The 18,659-nt window shown below is 47.7% G+C and overlaps 1 protein-coding gene and 1 long non-coding RNA gene across 3 annotated transcripts; one reads left to right on the top strand and one right to left on the bottom strand.

The window, feature by feature from the left end:
* Positions 1-322: 322 nt before the first annotated feature.
* LOC143435255 (uncharacterized) lies at positions 323-10,627 on the bottom strand. The gene is made up of 4 exons (XR_013105391.1): positions 10,488-10,627; positions 9,347-9,550; positions 8,804-8,994; positions 323-3,387 (listed from the first exon to the last, which is right to left on the bottom strand). It is a non-coding gene; the product is annotated as an uncharacterized LOC143435255 (long non-coding RNA).
* LOC117724195 (H-2 class I histocompatibility antigen, L-D alpha chain-like) lies at positions 10,167-14,168 on the top strand. 2 transcript variants are annotated; one of them, XM_076916849.1, is made up of 8 exons: positions 10,167-10,307; positions 10,504-10,773; positions 10,975-11,250; positions 12,810-13,085; positions 13,213-13,329; positions 13,511-13,543; positions 13,759-13,806; positions 13,941-14,168. In XM_076916849.1, the coding sequence occupies exons 1-8, from the start codon at positions 10,235-10,237 to the stop codon at positions 13,943-13,945; spliced, it is 1,098 nt and encodes a 365-aa protein (XP_076772964.1). In that variant the 5' UTR covers positions 10,167-10,234; the 3' UTR covers positions 13,946-14,168. The 2 variants fall into 2 exon arrangements, with proteins under 2 accessions (XP_076772964.1, XP_034379771.1); XM_034523880.2 differs by lacking the exon at positions 13,759-13,806.
* Positions 14,169-18,659: the final 4,491 nt, after the last annotated feature.

The following is an 18,659-nucleotide window of genomic DNA, read 5'->3' as shown; positions in this document are numbered from 1 at the left end:
TTTTTTTTTTTGGTTTTTCGAGACAGGGTTCCTCTGTGTAGCCCTGGCTGTCCTGGAACTCACTCTGTAGACCAGGCTGGCCTCGAACTCAGAAATCCACCTGCCTCTGCCTCCCAAGTGCTGGGATTAAAGGCATTTGCCACCACTGCCCAGCGAATGTAACATTTCTTTAGACTTATGTTGTGAATGGATCAGATTCCCTGGGATTTCCCCAACAAGATAAAGAGATAACTGTCTCCATATCTCCATGGCAACTACTTCAATCAAGTCCTAATCTATTTAGCACTCTAGAGGCAACAAGACCTGAGAGAATGGAGCTTTAAAATGAGGTGTACTGAAGTCTTTTGCAACAGCCAACTTTATTTAAAGCATCAGACACTTTATACTCTGAGGGTTAAGAAGAGTCACACGAGTAAAGTGCCCAACCACAAGGATAAGCTGCATGCAACAAAAACGTGTTTTTCCATAGAGGCATATAAGCAAATAACAATAACCAGCTGTAATGAATAATCTGAAGTAAACTCACTCTTATCCGCTGCACCAGGATGAGCTTCAAAAACATTCTAAGAACAATTCCTCATTTTGAGAAAACAGAACTTGTTTTCTTGAAGTTTTCTCACAAGCACTCAGAAGTCCCCTTGTAGGACTCCATTCTCTGACCACGTGGAACACTAGTTCTCTACTGATTCACCCAATAACTTTGCTCAGAATCGAGGTGCACACCAGCATCTCCACCTAGCAATCCCATTGCCAGTGCCCTTCCAGCCTGCCTCACCTTGCCCTGGACTTTCTAAAACCCTGCTGTGCTCCACTAGGATTGGAGCCCAGAGAGCAGCACCTCCAACTGTTCTAGAGGCTTTTAAGGGGAAAGAAGAGCAGAGAAAGTGTCCCAGGAAAGGGGGTGGAGGTGGGGCAGGGGCAGAGATGGAAGAAGGTAAGAGTGTGGTGGAGAAAGAGGAGAAGATAAAGGGGGGCTGAGGAAGGCTCACTACAGTATGCATGGAGCTCCATCCTGCAATCCTAGCACTCCAGAGGTGGGTGCAGGAGGATCAGAAGCTCAAGGTCATCCTTGGCCACACACTAAGTTCCAGGTACGTGAAATTCTGTGTCAAAAAGAAAATTCTCAGTATTAAAAACAAAAAACAAATACTATATGAGGAAGCATGTAGGTGGGGCTTGCCCACTTTTTCTCCAGTTACATCTAAAACATAGTTTGGCTAAGAAAGAGTTTCTGCCAGAGGTGGTGGCTTACACTTTTAAGCCCAACACTGTGGCGGCAGAAGCAAGCAGCTCTCTGTTAGCTGAGGCCAGCCTAATCTACAAAGTGAGTTCTAGTCAGAGCTACACGGTGAAAACCCTGTATCAACCAAAAAGAAGCAGTTATTACACCAAGCACTCTTGGTCCAGGAATCCATGCTTCTCTAGAAGAACCTTCTGCAGGTTTGGAGGCTGGCTCCTAGCAAACTCGCCCAGCAATACCCTCCATCTGGCCTGGCACTGAGGAGGGAGCCGCTGCTTTCACCCTGGAAAGGAGTTGGTTCCCTTAGGGAAGTCACTGGCTTAAGCAACAGTTGCCACATAGGGCCTGAGTCCTTGTATCAACTTGCCCCACAGTTAACTCTTTGAAGCCTGGCAACATTTCCCCATGATTCATTAGAAGGTGATGATTGACAGATCTAAAGAGGATTCAACACTTTTAGAGGACAGAGGTCATAGACAGGTCACTCCAGGTTCACCCATGTGTTCTCTTTCCACAGAGTCTCATGGGCAGCCCTGGCCACCTTGTGCCACACAAAAACTGAATCTCTCAGTTCAAGGGGGGAATAGGAGATAGTTTATTGTAAAACCAAATTTGAATGACTACTGATTTAGGTCACCTCAAATTCCCTCTTCCAAAACAGAAACAGTTTTATGAAGTTTTCATAGGAGCAAAACAAAGATAGCCATAAATCAAGACACTTTTCAAATACATTGACAGGCACATGAGAGATGGTTGTAGCAAAATGGTGGAGAACCTCCCACAGGCCTCAGATGCTATTTGGTGACATTCTTAGCTTTTGGGTTAGTGGAAGCTAATGGTCTACTAAGTTAATAGATTCCAAAGGTCTCTTAAAAATCTATTAGTGATTGATGTTAGTTCCCTGTAAAATGAATGGATATTAATATAAGTGTAATTAGTGAATTAATCTGGTGGCTGTATCTATTTAACCTTTGCTAGTCCCCAATAACCACACAGAGAGACCAAGATTTATTTCAAGCTGTCCCTCAAAAACTGAGCAGTTGAATGATCTATAATAATAACCCCTGTGCTAATCTGACTCCTCCCAGCCCTATCCCATGATACTTACATATTATTACTGATCTGACTCTTTGGGCTTCAGACGTTTCTACTCATGGTGTCTTCTCAGACCCTCTCGTCCTTGTGCACACCTCAATTTTTCCCCCAACCCAACCCTTATCTTCTCCTTCTGGTTGGCAGAAGTCCTGCCTTTCTCTCTCTGCCCAGCCATTGCGTGATCAGCATGTATTGACAAGGCAGAGGATAAGTGGTAAGGATTGTTTACACAAACTTGAGACAGGAGATTCTCAGTAGAAGCATTACAATGCCATGTCCAGACTGAAACATGGATATGAGGGCAGAGAAATCAGCATTGGAATAACACAAGGGTAAACTTTGCAAAGTAGACATTAAAACATTATGCCTACATTTCTTCTTTTTTTTGTCTATTAAAATGCTCTTTTCTCATAATAGTATACCATATACAATAATAACAATTATGAAGATGATTAGATATGGCTTACATTAAAATGTCTAGTCCATAAGTATTTGACAATTTGGAGAAAGTATTCTATTATCTATCATATGTTGGTGAGTTAGAGGTTTGGATCTAAATCATTTTTTATTCTCACTTGTATTTCCATCCTAAAAACATCTTAGACCCAAAAATATCTACTTAAATTTTAAACAACTAAGCATAATTGTGAGACTGTAACTATGTAGTCTTCAACCACATCAACCACATCAGTGACCTGAGAAGGAATAAATATTGTCTGAGTAGGTACAAGTGTAGACAAACAACTTCCAAAACTATAGAAATGACAGAGAAGCAGGCTGTCTAGACAGTCACCCAGAATTGTCTCTATAATATTGCAGCATCCATCTTTAGCCTTCTGACCCAGTATATCTGACAGACCCTTGGTTAAGCAGGAATTATGAAGGACTTGCTCACCCTGTCTTGGCAGAGCTCGGCAGTTGACTTCCTTGCATCCATGTGTCCTTTCTGCACAGCAGTTTGTTAGAAGATGAGGTTAGGGCATTTTCCCCAGTGTCTAGCTTGCCATAATTGAAGCAACCCCATGTGGAGGTTATTCAATGGTCGTCATCATCTGTGAAGTGGGATGGGGGTACTGTCAGGAGCAGACCCGTCCCATTGTCAAAAAAGAATTTTTAATAATGAAACAGAAAGGCTTAAGACCCCACCCAGAAGGGGACTCCAAGGGTCCCCACTCGAGTCTCAGGACCACAGGCACCCAAGGACTCACGAGAGACCATGTGCTGCAAACACATGAGGTAGTTTAATGATGGAGCACTCTGGGCCGCCCGACACATGTCATGTGCAAGAGACAGAGGGGACGACCCCAAGGCTCCAGGGTTTAAGGTTTTTATAGCCACGGGGTGGGGAAAAGGGGGAAACTTTCACGTGGGTACACACGGTTGGTTGTTTTCAATTTTTTGAACATCAGCAGGCTGTACCGGTGGTGGGGGCAGAGTGCAGTTCCTGTAGGCAGATGTTTATCTAAGTTAGCAGAGCATCTGGTTAACTTAAATTACACTTTCCTGGAACTTGGAGAGGGCCTCAGGAGGGGAGTTGAGGAACACCAGATGGCTCATTACTCATTTGGACATATCTCTGTTCTTTCTAGGATGCCCTTGTATACTTCTTATCTTTCATGGCCAGCCAGTTCCTTGGATGATTCAACAGGCGTTTGTCCTGTAACTCCACATCCTCTGTGGCTGACTAACTGGGCCCAAACCTGCTGACAGGCATTTTTAACTATTTGGGTTAGGGAAAAGGAATCAGAGGGCCCTGTTATTTTTATTAGTTTGGGCCTATTTCAAAATTTTCTTTCAAAACAATGTTAAATGCCATTGTGGATCTCTAAGGGTTTTGAAGAACTATCTACCTATCTATGTATCTATGTATCTATCTATCTATCTATCTATCATCATATTGCTGAATTGTCAAACATTATTTGTAGCTACTTACTATCTGAATAACTTTGAAAACATCTTGCTGTGATTAACTAAACTAGTATCTAACATGACCATGAGTTTGACTGCCTATTTTTTAAAAAGATTTATTTATTTTATGTATTCACCATTGCTCTCTTCAGACACACCAGAAAAGAGCATCAGACCCCATTGCAGATGGTTGTGCGCCACCATGTGGTTGCTGGGAATTGAACTCAGGACCTCTGGAAGAGCAGTCAGTGCTGTTAACCCCTGAGCCATCTCTCCAGCCCTGATCGCCTGCCTATTAACTTGTATTTCTTATCCATTCCTAACAGTTTATAATAGCAGCTTTCAAAAGGACCAGAACTTTACATTGTATCTTTAAGTATTTGAATAATGCAAAGGGTAAACTTTACACAGAAGATACAAAAACATTATGCTTACAGTTCCCACCCAGAGTTGGAGAAAATGGTTCTTCAGGGGTCTTAGGCTAGCCCAAGATAAGATGATTAGCCTCTGGATTTGCAACATTCCAACCCCTCCACATCACTGCAGTTCTAATAGTCTTTGCAGACACAGCTTCTTTGTAGGAATTCTCACTGATGCCTGGAACTCTGTGTAGACCAGGTTAGCCTCAAGCTCATAGGCATGCACTTGTCTGTACCTCTCAAGCGTGGTATTAAATAGATTAATGGTCACCATGAGAAACAAACCTGATTCATCCCCTGCTGAAACCCATTCAAGGTTGTCACACTGACTTGAGTTCAGGCCATGACCTTAACCTGCTCCCCAAAGCCCTGTGGGTGGTGGCCCCACCTGCTTACTCCCCAATTGACTGCATGGACTCCAATGCCAGCCCTGCCCTGCTCCCACCTGCACACAGCCTTGGGGTTTGCTGAGCCCTGAACTGAAAGCTCCTGCCTCTGGGTCTCCCCTAGTTAGCTCCACGTTACACTCAGACCTCAGCTTCTTCAGGGAAGGTTTGAAATCTTCCTTCTAGGAATCTCCTCTTCCAAAGCCTCACGTCAAGGCATAGCTTCCACGCACGAGGCACTGGCAGAGTCAGGCCTCTGCATATGTAGGTGACTATTTGGTGGTGTCTGTCCCTGGAGGACATAGATCCCTGAAGGTCATGGCCGTGGATGTAGGCCCTCAGCTCTGCCTTCCCCTGAGCCCAGCAGTGGATTCTCCACAAACATTGTTTGCATAAGTGTGTGCGTGCCAGGGTCTGGGGCAGGAGGATCTAGATGTTCCAGGATTTCAGATGGGATGGACAGGTCAAAGGTCACCCTTTGACCTCCATGACTCTTAGAAATGCGATGGTTTTCCAAAAGTATAGAGTGTACACTTCCCCTCTGTGTCCTGAGGTGACAGTTTTATGTTATGGGATGTTCTCAACAGCTTCGACCGATCATCAAGAAACACGTTCCTCCATTCTGTTTGTGCTGCTAGAGCCAGGGGAGCCAGGAGAGCCTGGGGAGCCGGGGGAGCCGGGGGAGCCAGGGGAGCCGGGAGAGCCGGGGGAGCCGGGGGAGCCAGGAGAGCCAGGAGAGCCTGGGGAGCCAGGGGAGCTAAGTTCTTAGACTAGTGAGGGCGGTGAGGGGCTGCGCTCATCAGAGGGCAGGAGGGCAGGTTAGAGAGGGAATAGGGCAGGCTCCATGGGGACAGAAGGTCCAGAGGCAGTGTCGGGGAAGCAGTAGGTGAGAGGGCAGGAAGACACAGCTCATGTGTTTGCCGTTAAAGGACACTGGTGGGGAACAGGCTGGATTTCACCCAGTTCCTGTGATGGATGCTATGAAACACACGGCTGCTCAGCTTCCTGTTCCTCTGAGGTGTGAGGAGTGGAGGGAGAGCCAAGCCTCAAGCTCCTGTGGCTGGAGCTGTCTGCTGCCACACTTTCCATTCTCCTGGGGAGCAGGCAGGAGGATGGCAAGTTCAAAGCCTGTCTGAGCTACAGAGTGAATCCAAGGCCAGTCTGTGCTATTCAGTGAGACCTCATCTCAGAGTAAGAATTAGTGTGTGTATGTGCGCGTGATGGAGTTTACTCAGGTTTGATCCTAGTGCCTTGAACCCACTAGTGTGAAGAGATGGCTCCACAGTGAAGACCACTTGCTACTCTTACAGAGGACCCTCCAGTTCTGAGGGATCCAGCGCCCTCTTCTGGCCTCTGTCAGCATCACATTTATGTTCTCTGGCAAAACACTCAGACATAAAAAACAAAAAATTAAATTAAAAACATACGGAAAGCACTGGGGCTATAGTTTAGTGGTAAAATGCTTGATTGGTGGGCTCAAGGCTCTGGGCTCAAAATCCAGTAACCTCCATTCCCAACACAGACACACACACACACTCACACATACATACCCACCACACAGGACACACATACACACACAGCCTTACATTCTCACACACACATCTACACATTCTCTCTCTCTCTCTCTCTCTCTCTCTCTCTCTCTCTCTCTCTCTCTCTCTCTTTCTCAGACACACACACACGCACGCACACAGCACAAGGCTGGGGATGAGGCTCAGTGTGACTCACTTCAAATGCACAAGAACCTGTTTTTTTTTTTTCTCTCTCTCAAGTACAGCAAATGGAAGTAAATGAAAATGAAGTCAGAGTTCAGAACATGGACGGGGTGGAGACACAGCTCAGAGGGTAAGCACCCCGACTGCCCTTCCAGAGGATCTGGGTTCAATTCACAGCCCCCTTGTAGAGGCTCACAACTGTTTCTAACTCTAGTTCTGGGGAACTTAACTCCATGTCCTGGACTCTACAGGTACTGCATGCATATATGCACACACATACATGCAGACACAACATTCATGCATAGGAAATACATAAACTAAGAATGTTAAAAGCACCTGTAATTTTGCATAGTATATAATCCTTGAGAGTGACAAAAGCTGTTAGTAATTTATGCACTTATGTCGTACTTTATTATTTCATAGTATAGTATTTTCTGAAGAGTAGCTACCACAGCTGTATGACGGTGTCTGAGTATAATCCTAGCAATGCAGAGGCCGAGGCAGGCGAATCATGAGTCCCAGACAAGCCAGAGCCACATAGTGAGTACCAGGTTAGACTGCAGCATAGAGAGAACCTACCTCACAAATCACAAGTAGACACATGAATGTGCTATAAACATGTGCTGTGTTATACCAGAACACACTCACACACCCATGCTACTGTGCCTCCTGATGGACATACGACATACACTACACACAGATTCTATACATCACATAACCACATGTGTAACACAGGACATAACATGTAGGTTCATGTAAGTACACTGTATGTTCATATAATGGTTTCTGGAACATATCCAGATGTTAAGTGATGAATGAGCACATGTGGAGGTGCCACAGGCTGTGTGATAGGTAATCTTCATTGTCAGCTGGAAGGGATTTAGAGTCTTTGTGGAAACAGCTCTGGGCACATCTAGAATGCATTTCCTGAAAGGTTTAACTGAGAGAAGACCCACTCTGGATGTGCGTGGCACCATCCACAGCAAAGGTCTTGTACAGAATAAGAAGGAGAAAGCAGACTGAGCACTAACATCCCCAGACAGTAGACTCAACGGAACAAGCCACCTCCAGCTCCTGCACTGAGCCTGCCCAACGCGGTGGACTGTATCCCTTCAAACCATAAGCCAGGGTACACCCTTCCTTCCTAAGGTGTCTCTTGTTGCATATTAAGTCACCGTGATGGGGAAGGTAAGTGTATTGGCTACTTTCTGTTGCTCTGATAAAACATCATGTCCAAGGCAACTTACAGAAGGTTTACTTGGAGTGTGGGGTCCATAGAGTTAAGAGTCCATCATCATCATGTTAGCAAATGCCAGGCATGACAGCAGGCCTGGCTACGAGCTCACACCTCCAACCATTGCCCCAGTAACATACTTCCTCCAGCAAGGCCACACCTCCTGAGCTTCCCCAAACAGCAACAACTGGGAACTAAGTATTCAAATGACCAAGAATATGGGGGTCATCTTACTCAAAGAACTACAATAACTAACACAGACAGTGAAACCCAAGCACTGAGTGCAAATATGGGATCTTCTAGGCAGCAGCTAAGTGACACTGCCACAGGTGGGACCTGGGCCAGAAGGCTTGGTTCTCCAGAGTCACTCAAGGCAATGCTGGTACCTATCAGGCCAGGAAACAGCTTTTCTAATGTCATGGTGACCAGCTATCCTGTGTGGCAAGTGCAGGAATGAAGGGAACCTTGGAAAGATCAAACCCACTGAACCCTGAGAGGATCAAAGAGATTGCTCAAGGGGTAAAGGCACTTGCCACCAAGTGTGGCTACCTGAGTTTGATCAATGGAAGCCACATAGTTAAAGGAGGAAACTAACTCCCAAAATTTATTTCAAAGCTGGCCTGGTCTACACAGTAAGTTGTATGATAGCAGGAGCTCTGAAGAGACACCTTGTCTTGAAAAACAGAATTAAAAAAAGAAAAGAAACTGAGACAGATACTTTCTGTGCATCTGCCTAAGGCCAGCAACATCTTTAGGTTAGTCAGGATGAAACCTAAGAGCTTCAAGTTCCCATGGAAAATACTCACAGAATCTAATAAGAGTGGTTTGCAGAAACAGGTTCTGCTGAATCCTGGTGAGGCTGCTGGGCTGCTGTGAAGACCTGCATGGGGAGGTGACTGGAGCTCACACCTGTGGTCACTCACATTTGTCACTCTGTGTGATGAGTGACTCTCCTCAGGAGTCCCTGCCCATCTCTGCTCTTCTTTCCTATTCAGTTCTGTGGGTGCGATTTGAAGAGATCCACAGAATAAAGAAATACATAAATTTACTCTTTCCTCACACTACTGATCAGGGATGAAACCTCACATCACCAGTCTGTACTCTCTGGCATGAGAATTATCTTTCTTCCAGTGTCTACACTGCACAGGCCTGAGGATGGTCACATCCAGTGTCCCCCACAGCTGTGACATTCATGTCCCTCACCTCATCAGCTCATAGTGTGAGTGAAGGTCAGAGGGAGTGAGAGGGTCAGAGATTACATAACTTCTACCACACTATCATCAATATTCTGTGTTATAGTCAGTGACAGTTCCTCTCCTACTGCAACTGAGTCACTAAAGCAACTGTACCTTGGAAGTGCAGACACGGGGCAAGTGCAGTGTAGACATGGATCTGGGTCCTGCTCTATGTGGTCTCCTCAGGGGTCTCTTCTCAGTGGACAACGGGGTCTACTGTGCTGAGACAATGACCTAGGTCCACATGGACAAACTCAGGACTGGGAATGAAGATCCTTGTAAATAAAGCACACCCATCTGGAGCTGCATACACTTCATCTGGGAAGAAACAAGAGGAGTCTGAGTCTTACACTGAGGTTGAGAAGACAGATCCTGAGGGAAGACACAAAGTCTCCTCTTTACAAATGAGAGTCCTGCACTCAGGCTTGGCAGTGTGAGCTACCCACTGCTGCTGAACACAGATCCTGGTAGTGTCGGTGGGGTTCCTGTGGGGCTTGCAGGCCAGCGCCTCTGCTTTAAGGAGAAGCATCTCTCCACTGCATCCCCAACCTCTTGTGTCGCCATTGAATTGCTGGAAGTGGCTTTTTCTTCTAGTAGAGTCCAGGATCTGACTACTGAAGAGAGGAAGGAAGAGAAAGGGTGGCAGAGAGGACACAGAGAGTCTGGCCTTCGGATCTCTCCTGGTGTCCAGACAGCTTCTGGGTCAGAACTCGGAGACACCATGGCAAACAGCGCTCTGTCCACAGCACAGGGTTCACGCAAAGTCTTAAGTCGCCAGGCTGTGAGGTCAGGGGTGGGGACGCCCAGGGCTGGGGATTCCCCAACTCCCCAGTTTCACTTCTGCTCCTAACCTGGGTCAGGTCCTTCTGCCAGGACACTGATGACACACGAGCAGGTCTCACCCACATTGGGTGGCGCTAACCCGGGGAACCAATCAGCGTCGCCGCGGGCACTGGTTAAAAGTCCACAAAACCCAAGGGACTCAGACGCCCCGGATCCCAAATGGGGGCTACGAGGCCGCGCGCGCTGCTCCTGCTGCTGGCGGCCGCCCTGGCTCCGACCCAGACCCGTGCGGGTGAGTGGAGAGTCGGGAGGAAAACGTCCTCTGCGGGGAGGGGCGGGGGTGGCACCGTGGAAGCCGCGTCTCGCGTCACCCACCGGACCCTCCGCCCCTTCTCCATCCGCGTCCCGAGCCCCATGCCTTGCTTCAGCCGGAGCACCCACCCGGGGTCCCGGGAGTAGGTCGGGGTCTCACCGCGCGCCGCCCCCAGGCTCACACTCGCTACGGTATTTCTTCACCGCCGTGTACCGGCCCGGCTTCGGGAAGCCCCGGTACATGGAAGTCGGCTACGTGGACGACACGGAGTTCGTGCGCTTTGACAGCGACGCGGAGAATCCGAGTTACGAGCCGCGCGCGCCGTGGGTAGACCAGGAAGGGCCGGAGTATTGGGAGCAGCAGACACAGATCGCCAAGAACACACAGCAGTGGTTCCGAGATAGCCTGAGGACGCTGCTCGGCTACTACAATCAGAGCGAGGGCGGTGAGTGACCCCTGGTCGGAGGCCACGACGCCTCAACCTTCCGACACAGGTGCCGGAGACGCCCCGGGTCCCAAGTCCGAGGTTCGTGGGCAGAACCGACCAGGGATCGGTTTCTCTTTCAGTTTGGAGAAGTTCGCGGGTGGGCGGGGCGGGTGGGCGGGGCCGGGGCGGGAGGGCGGAGCTGACCGCTGGGTCCCACAGGCTCTCACTCCTTCCAGTGGATGCAAGGCTGTGACATGGGGTCGGATGGGAGCCTCCTCCGCGGGTATGAGCAGTACGCCTACGACGGCCGCGATTACATCGCCCTGAATGAAGACTTGAAAACGTGGACAGCGGCGGACATGGCGGCGCAGATAACACGACGCAAGTGCGAGCAGAATGGTGATGCAGAGAGACAAAGGGCCTACCTGGAGGGCGAGTGCGTGGAGTCGCTCCGCACACTCCTGGAGCTCGGGAAGGAGACGCTGCTGCGCACAGGTGCAGGGGCCGCGGGCAGCTCCTCCCTCTGCCCTCGGACTGGGGCTCAGTCCTGGGGAAGAAGAAACCCTCAGCTGGGGTGATGCCCCTGTCTCAGAGGGGACAGAGTGTCCCTGGGTCTCCTGATCCTCATCACAATGACTGCACTGACTCTCCCAGGGCTCAGCCTTCTCCCTGGACAGTTCCCAGTCTGTCTCAGGAGGGAAGGAGAGAATTTCCTGACAACAGTAGGGGTTCCCTGCTGTGAGCCATGGCCTCTCCCTGGCCAGGCTCTCTGCCCACACCGATTGTCTGTGGACACTGACTTCTCTGTTGCTGAGTGTGTCAGCCCTTACACCTCAGGACCTGAAGTCTCCTCTCCCTGATGGGAGACATGGACTTCCCTACACTAGGCTGGTTCACCAGTTTCTACAACTTTCCAAAGAATACATTCTCCCAGATCCCTCCCTTTCTGTGGCGTTTGCATCTCTTTGACAACCCAATTCTATCTATTTCTACAGTGGTGAATGGTCACATGAGCCCTTATGGGGTAACCTGGAGGAATATAAACTGTGGAACTTCTTTTTCTTTTCTTTTTTTTTCTTTTTCCTCTCTTTTCTTCTTCTTATTTCTTACCTTCTTTTTTCTTTTTTCTTTCTTTCTCTTTAAAGGCATTCTTTTGCTTCCAGTCAGTTTTTGTCTGCACTGGAGTGATACTGTTTCTCCAGGCCCTTATATTTCATTTGTATCAGTTTCCAAAAATTGGATGATTACACAAGTTAAATCAGGGTTCTCATTAAAGGCGAGATTCTTGTGAGCTTAGACTGTTTACTGTCAGAACTAAACATCCAGAAGCCTCCTGCTCTTCCTCTGCCCCCACAAGTTACAGTGCTTTCCCTGATGAATAAGGAATTGGACTTTCTGAGAGACAGTGTCTTCTGCAATCCAGGGCTGGAGTGAGAGGGAAGATCCACACACCCTGTGAACCTGCTGTGTTCCAGTGAGTGCTGAACTGGGGTCCACAGCACACTCCAGGGATCCTGTGTAACATACTGATATCTTGTATCCCCAGAGACAGGGTCTGCAAGTCATTTTCTCTGGCTGAGTGTCAAGAGGTTAACCACATTTCTGCTACACACTTCCTGATGGCTGTTCACTTGGACTGACCGTTAGTGCTGTTCAGCAAGATGCCTACAGTGGTTGAGTCTCAGTGGTGGCTGACTTCCAGGAACATATGGCCCTAATTTCTAGTTTTGATATGAACTCAAACACATACATAAATTATATATTTTCCATTCCATCTTCCATTCTTTGACTACCTATCTCACACTATAAAATATCACATGAGATCGACCATGTTGACCAACTGGCTTGTGTGGATTCCCTCTTAGCTTCTGAGTCCCCCAGGAAAACGTGCAGTTCTGTGGTGAGGGGACCAGCTCTGCCTGCAGGTCACTAGTGCAATGACAGTTGAAGTGTCAAACAGACAGATAGTTCGGTGATGTCATTGATTTAACTGAGTCTTGTGTAGATTTCAGTTTGTCTTATTAATTCTATGATTTTTTTAATCTTCCACACAGATCCCCCAAAGGCACATGTGACCCATCATCCCAGATCTGAAGGTGATGTCACCCTGAGGTGCTGGGCCCTGGGCTTCTACCCTGCTGACATCACCCTGACCTGGCAGTTGAATGGGGAGGACCTGACCCAGGACATGGAGCTTGTGGAGACCAGGCCTTCAGGGGATGGAACCTTCCAGAAGTGGGCATCTGTGGTGGTGCCTCTTGGGAAGGAGCAGAATTACACATGCCATGTGCAACATGAGGGGCTGCCTGAGCCCCTTACCCTGAGATGGGGTAAGGAGGGCGTGGATGCAGAGCTGGGATCAGGGAAAGCTGGAGCCTTCTGCCGATCCTGAGGAGGTCAGGGATGAGAGCTGGGGTCATGACCCTCACCTTCATTTCCTGTACCTGTCCTTCCCAGAGCCTCCTCCATCCACTGACTCTAACATGGTGATCATTGCTGTTCTGGTTGTCATTGGAGCTGTGGCCATCATTGGAGCTGTGGTGGCTTTTGTGATGAAGAGGAGAAAAAACAGAGGTATGAAAGCACAGGATCTGAGTTTTCTCTCAGTCTCTTTTATAAGTGTGCTCTGCTCATTAACAAGAAACACATCCATACCCCCTGTATTGCTGCTGTCTCCAACTGGGTCTGCTGTCAGTTCTGGAAACTTTCTAGTGTCAAAATGTTCTTTGAACTCTCACAGCTTTTCTTCTCACAGGTGGAAAAGGAGGAGACTATGCTCCAGCTCCAGGTTAGTGTGGGGGGCAGGATTGTCCTGAGGCCATTGGAGTGAAGCTGGAGATGATGGGAGCTCTGGGAATCCATAGTAGCTCCTCCAGAGAAATCTTCTTGGGGCCTCAGTTGTACCTTGATATGAATACATACACATACACATACACATACACATACACATACACATACACATACACATACACATACATACACATTTGTTTTGTTTTACCCTAGGCAGGGACAGCTCCCAGAACTCTGATATGTCTCTCCCAGATTGTAAAGGTGACACTCTGGGGCCTTACAGGGAGGGGCAATGTGGACATGATTGAGTTTCAGGAACTTCCAGGATCCCCTGTGAGTGGTGGGTTCTTGAGATGTTGACTTCACAGTGATGGTTCATGACTCTCATTCTCTAGCATGAAGACAGCAGCCTGGAGTGGACTATGTGACAGACAGTGTGTTCAGGTCTCTCCTGTGACGTCCAGAGCCCTCAGGTTTCTTTAGACAACAGTGTCTGATGTTCCCTGTGATCCTCTGGGCTCAATGTGAAGAACTGTGGAGCCCAGCCTGCCCCTGCACACCAGGACCCTGTCCCTGCTCTGCCTGTGTTTCCTGCCACAGCCAACCTTCCAGGTTCAGCGAAACACTTGGGGACATCTGCATCCTGTCAGCTCCAGGCTGTCCTGAGCTGCAGCTCCTCACTTCCACACTGAGAATAAGAATCTGAATGTGAACTCTTTGTTAACATCTTGACTTGAGAGTTGACTGCTTGTTAATTTCTGGGATTGAGATGGATACTTAGAGGGTTTTTTTTTTTTTTTTTTTTTTGAAGAAATAAATAGCAGATGGAGAAACTTCCAGACCAGAATCTGTGTCACTATGCTGTGTTTATCCGTTAGGACAGGATACCTGAGGCCCTGAGCTGAGATAATTGGCTTATATTTTTCCAAGACCTATTTTTAATAAGGGATCTTAGATGCTTAACCTCTCTTCTAGCCCACCACCCACCAGAAGTAGTGGGAAAGAAAGGTTATTAGGATAGGGGGGGAGCAGACCTGTTTAGAAATGGTTCATTGGAGCAAATCCAGAGTGTATTGTCAGGATATCAGCAGTTCAGTTCACAAGAATCAGCAATGGCAGCTCAATCCAGAAGAAGCCAGGAGGCGCAGCTGTTTGCTCTTTAGAAGTAGTTCCTTGGGGAAATTTCAATCTCCAGTTGATAGGATCCTGGCACTCCAGGTGTGTACTGTCAGGATAGCAAACTTGAACCATCAGCTGGGGCACAACCCAGCAGAAACAGCCAAGTCTCCACCAAATCAGCATGAGTCAGCAAGGGTGACCAGGAACAGCAGGGACACCAGGAGAAGTTCTCTGCCGTGACTCTATCATGAAGCAAAGCAAAGAGGAAGACATGAAACCAACGTAGCATTGCAAAGCCAGCTATGCAAGCCCACCATCACAGTCCATTGTGTCCCATTATACTCCCTCAAACATCACGTTTCCTTACTTGAATCTTGCCTTCCAGGATTCTTGCTTCAGCAAAACTTTACAGGAGTCTGTATCAGCTGACACATCCAGAAACTTCCACTTCACTCTGCCAGTCAGCCCAAGTCTGCAGAAGCAGGAAGAATCCAGCAGAGCATCATCAGAAGTTGGGTTTGTTGTTGTTGTTGTTTTGTTTTGGTACATTTCTCTATGGAGTCACAAGATGCAATAACCAATAAACAATGGTAAGGCTTACCAATACCATGCAGCCTCTTCTACTGTCTGCTGGGTTTTATTTCTATTCCTTCTGAACATTATGTGTCCTTTCACCTGTGTCTACTTCAACAAAACATCATTTGGTGTAACTGACTTTCTGAAAGAACCAGAAGTTTCCACTTCAAGAACATCAGTCTTTCTCCTGTAACTTGGGTACCGCCCCCTGAACCCTTTATACTCCTGGACTATCTTATTTTTTAGCAGCTTGTGTTCTGTAGTTAACTCCATGAAGTTGCTTCATCTTCTTTCTCAGCTCACTGAACCTGTGGCTTGCAGCCCTGACTTGGGCATGATGGATGCAGTATTCAGCATAGTCTGCCTTAAAGTCTTGTTCATAAGCTGGTTGTTGCTTTGAGTTGTGGATGGCTCTGTATTGAAGGAGACCAAAGTCTTTCTCATAGGCCTGTAACCATTTAAATTAACTATTTATAGCACTAAAGACACCAGGAGCATAAGCAGACGTAAAAACTGCCAGCTCAGAGAGGAAACTATTTTCTTGACTACATAGATGTCTATTACAAGCCTGATTCTACAACTAAACTGCCAGCTCTTTAGAAATCTCTTCCTATCTGTGCCATTCTACTGAGCTAGTCTGCATTTCTCTTGAGCTCCTCCAAACCCAAGAGTGATCTTTCCTAGATGTCTGTTTCATCTGTGTCCTGGCAGATGCTTCTCTGTTGTTCCTGCAAGCCCAAAGAGGAAATCCCCATTGCTTACCCAGAGCTACTTCCATAGAGGCTCTTCCAATCTGAGAGAGAGAGAGAGAGCTCTCAAAGGTCCAATTGCTTATAGAAGAAGTCTGGCTCCTCCCATACACCCTTGGCAGACTGGACCATGTTACTGGCCTGGGAGTTTTCTACTCAGGGGTTGCTAGCTTTTTCACCCCTTTTCCCTGGCATTGGGCCCCTGGGTTAGAGTGAGACGTCCTTCCCAGATGCAGATGGCTTTAGCTGAGGTGCAATTTCTGTGGGGCTGCTGGGGATGGAAGGGGACTGGAGAGGTGTTGCCACTGTGGAGAGCTCCTGAGATGTTTCACCAAGGCTTCAGGCTGACGCAGGAAAGAAGGTTTCGCCACCATGGACAGTTCCTGTGACAGCTGGAGGCTGAGGAGATGTAGTGGAGCGGCCCATTTTAACAGGAGCCCCCTTTTTGGACAGCTCCTGCGGGACATTTTACTGAGGTGGCCCATAGGCAGGAGCAGGAAGGAAGGGCCTGCCACCACTTTGAAGGATTTAGCGTTAGGGACTACAATAACCCAGGATAAGCCCTTTCTCACTAAGCTGTGTCTTGTCAGATACTAAGCCACAGTGATGGAAAAGGGAACTGTGTTGGTTACTTTTCTGTTCCTGTGATAAAACATCATGTCCAAGGAAACTTATAGAAGGTTTATCTGGGGTTTAAGATCCCAAAGAGTTAAGAGTCCATCAACATCATGACAGCAAACACCAGGCATGGCAGCAGGAACAGCTGAGAGCTCACACCTCCAACCATTGCCAGAGTGACATACTTCCTCCAGCAAGGCCACACCTCCTGAGCTTCCCCAAACAGCACCAACTGGGAAATAAGTATTCAAATGACCAAGAATATGGGGGTCATCTTATTCAAAGGACCACAGTAACTAACACGGACAGTGACACCCAAGCTCCCAGTGCAAACATGGGATCTTCCAGGTGTAGTGCCAGGGAAATGTTAGCGATCCCCCAAAACCAGACAGGAGCTGATCCGATGTAATCACAGTAGGGCCTTTTTATTTGAGCTAGCTCAGGCCAGCACACCGAGTCATGCAGGATGGTTTTGGTGATGAGAAGCCTGGAATATCTATCAGGGCAAGGTTTTATGCTAAGCAGCAAGTGAGGGGTGAGTGTGCAAGCATCTAATTGGGAAGTTACTATGGCTTAAACATAATTGGCTGGGTACAAAAAGGTACCATAAACTTAATTTCTGCTTCCCTCTGCATTGATGGTCATTAGACAGGAGATGGGCTTGTAACCTGGGGGTGCAGGTTTGTTGGGGGAATAACCTGGAGACACAGGTCTTAGGGTAATAACCTGTAGACGCTGGTCTTGTTGAGGGTTAGCCTAGAGACTAAAGTTAGGCTTGGATTTTGTTGGGAGGTAACTTGGAAACTAATGATAGGTACAGGCCTCTTAGTTTGCCTGAGTTCAAGTTCTCTAAAATGGAGTCTGAATTTCAAAGGTTTGGCCTCTCACAGGTGGCAGCAGGCTGACACTGACACAGGTGGAACCTGGGCAAGAAGGCCTGGTTCTCCAGAGTCACCCAAGGCAATGCTGGTACCTTTTTGTTAGGAAACACCTTTTTTAATGTCATGGTGGGCACCTCTTGTATGTGCCAAGTCCAGGAATAAGAAACTTTCCAAAGGAAACATTCGAACCCAGTAGTCTCCAAGAGGCCATCAAGATGGCTCAGAGTATAAAGGTTCTTGCCACCAAGCTTGGCTTCCTGGGGTTGATCCACAGAAGCCACATGGTGAATGGAGAGAACTGACTCCTGTAAGTTATCCTCTGAGGTTCACATGGGAATCATGACTTGCACATCCCAACACATAATTATTAAATTAAACAGTAAAAATGAAAAAAGGAATCATGATGGTTTCCTGTGGAAGGACATGGAAACACGTATGTATAAGGACACGTATGTCTAAGGACACGTATGTACAAGGACACATATGTCTAAGGACACGTATGTATAAGTTGTGTTCAGTTTGCTTCCAGACTTTCCAGTGAGTGAGTTTTCCTGTGTCCAAAACCCACATTGTGATGAGAAGCTGCATTGGTGCTGGAGGACATCAGACGCTTGGGTAGACTGAGGACTGTGGGGACAGATTGGGAAGCTCCTTCTCTTGGACTCTGTGATCTTGAGAAACCCAGAGTTTCTCCTATTCAAACCTTCTCTGCAGGGTAGTTAGGTGGCTCAGGACTGAGTGAGTGTCACAGATCACACTTTTCTAGTGTCAGCTCATACCCTTACCTAGTGTCACAGCTCACACACTCACCTAGTGTCACAGCTCACACTCACCTAGTGTCACAGCTCACACGCTCACCTAGTGTCACAGCTCACACACTCATCTAATGTCACAGCTCACACACTCACTGAGTGTCACAGCTCACACACTCACCGAGTGTCACAGCTCACCTAGTGTCAGTTCACACACTCACCTAGTGGTTTACACACAGTGTGACTTTTATCTCAGGCACTCAGGAAGCAAAGGCTCTGGTCCAGCTCGACTGTCTAACTGACAGTTCAGTTAGCAGAGCTTGCCTGTGGTTTTGTTTGTTTGGTGCCATCTCGAACTCATGTGCAAGGACGACCGTTATCTATCTATGACTGATGGCTCTGGGCTTCCTTCTCTTCCC

This window comes from Arvicanthis niloticus, chromosome 20 (assembly GCF_011762505.2).
Source record: "Arvicanthis niloticus isolate mArvNil1 chromosome 20, mArvNil1.pat.X, whole genome shotgun sequence".
In the NCBI taxonomy this organism is placed as follows: Eukaryota; Metazoa; Chordata; class Mammalia; order Rodentia; family Muridae; genus Arvicanthis; species Arvicanthis niloticus.
Note: the sequence above shows the minus strand (reverse complement) of the source record. Positions and strands in the feature narration are given on the sequence as shown.

Excerpts from the sequence above, each read along its gene's own strand:
- LOC117724195 (XM_076916849.1), top strand. The coding sequence starts at position 10,235 with ATGGGGGCTACGAGGCCGCGCGCGCTGCTCCTGCTGCTGGCGGCCGCC. Across the intron at positions 11,251-12,809 it reads GGAGACGCTGCTGCGCACAG|ATCCCCCAAAGGCACATGTG; the intron begins GTGCAGGGGCCG and ends TCTTCCACACAG. Across the intron at positions 13,086-13,212 it reads GCCCCTTACCCTGAGATGGG|AGCCTCCTCCATCCACTGAC; the intron begins GTAAGGAGGGCG and ends TGTCCTTCCCAG.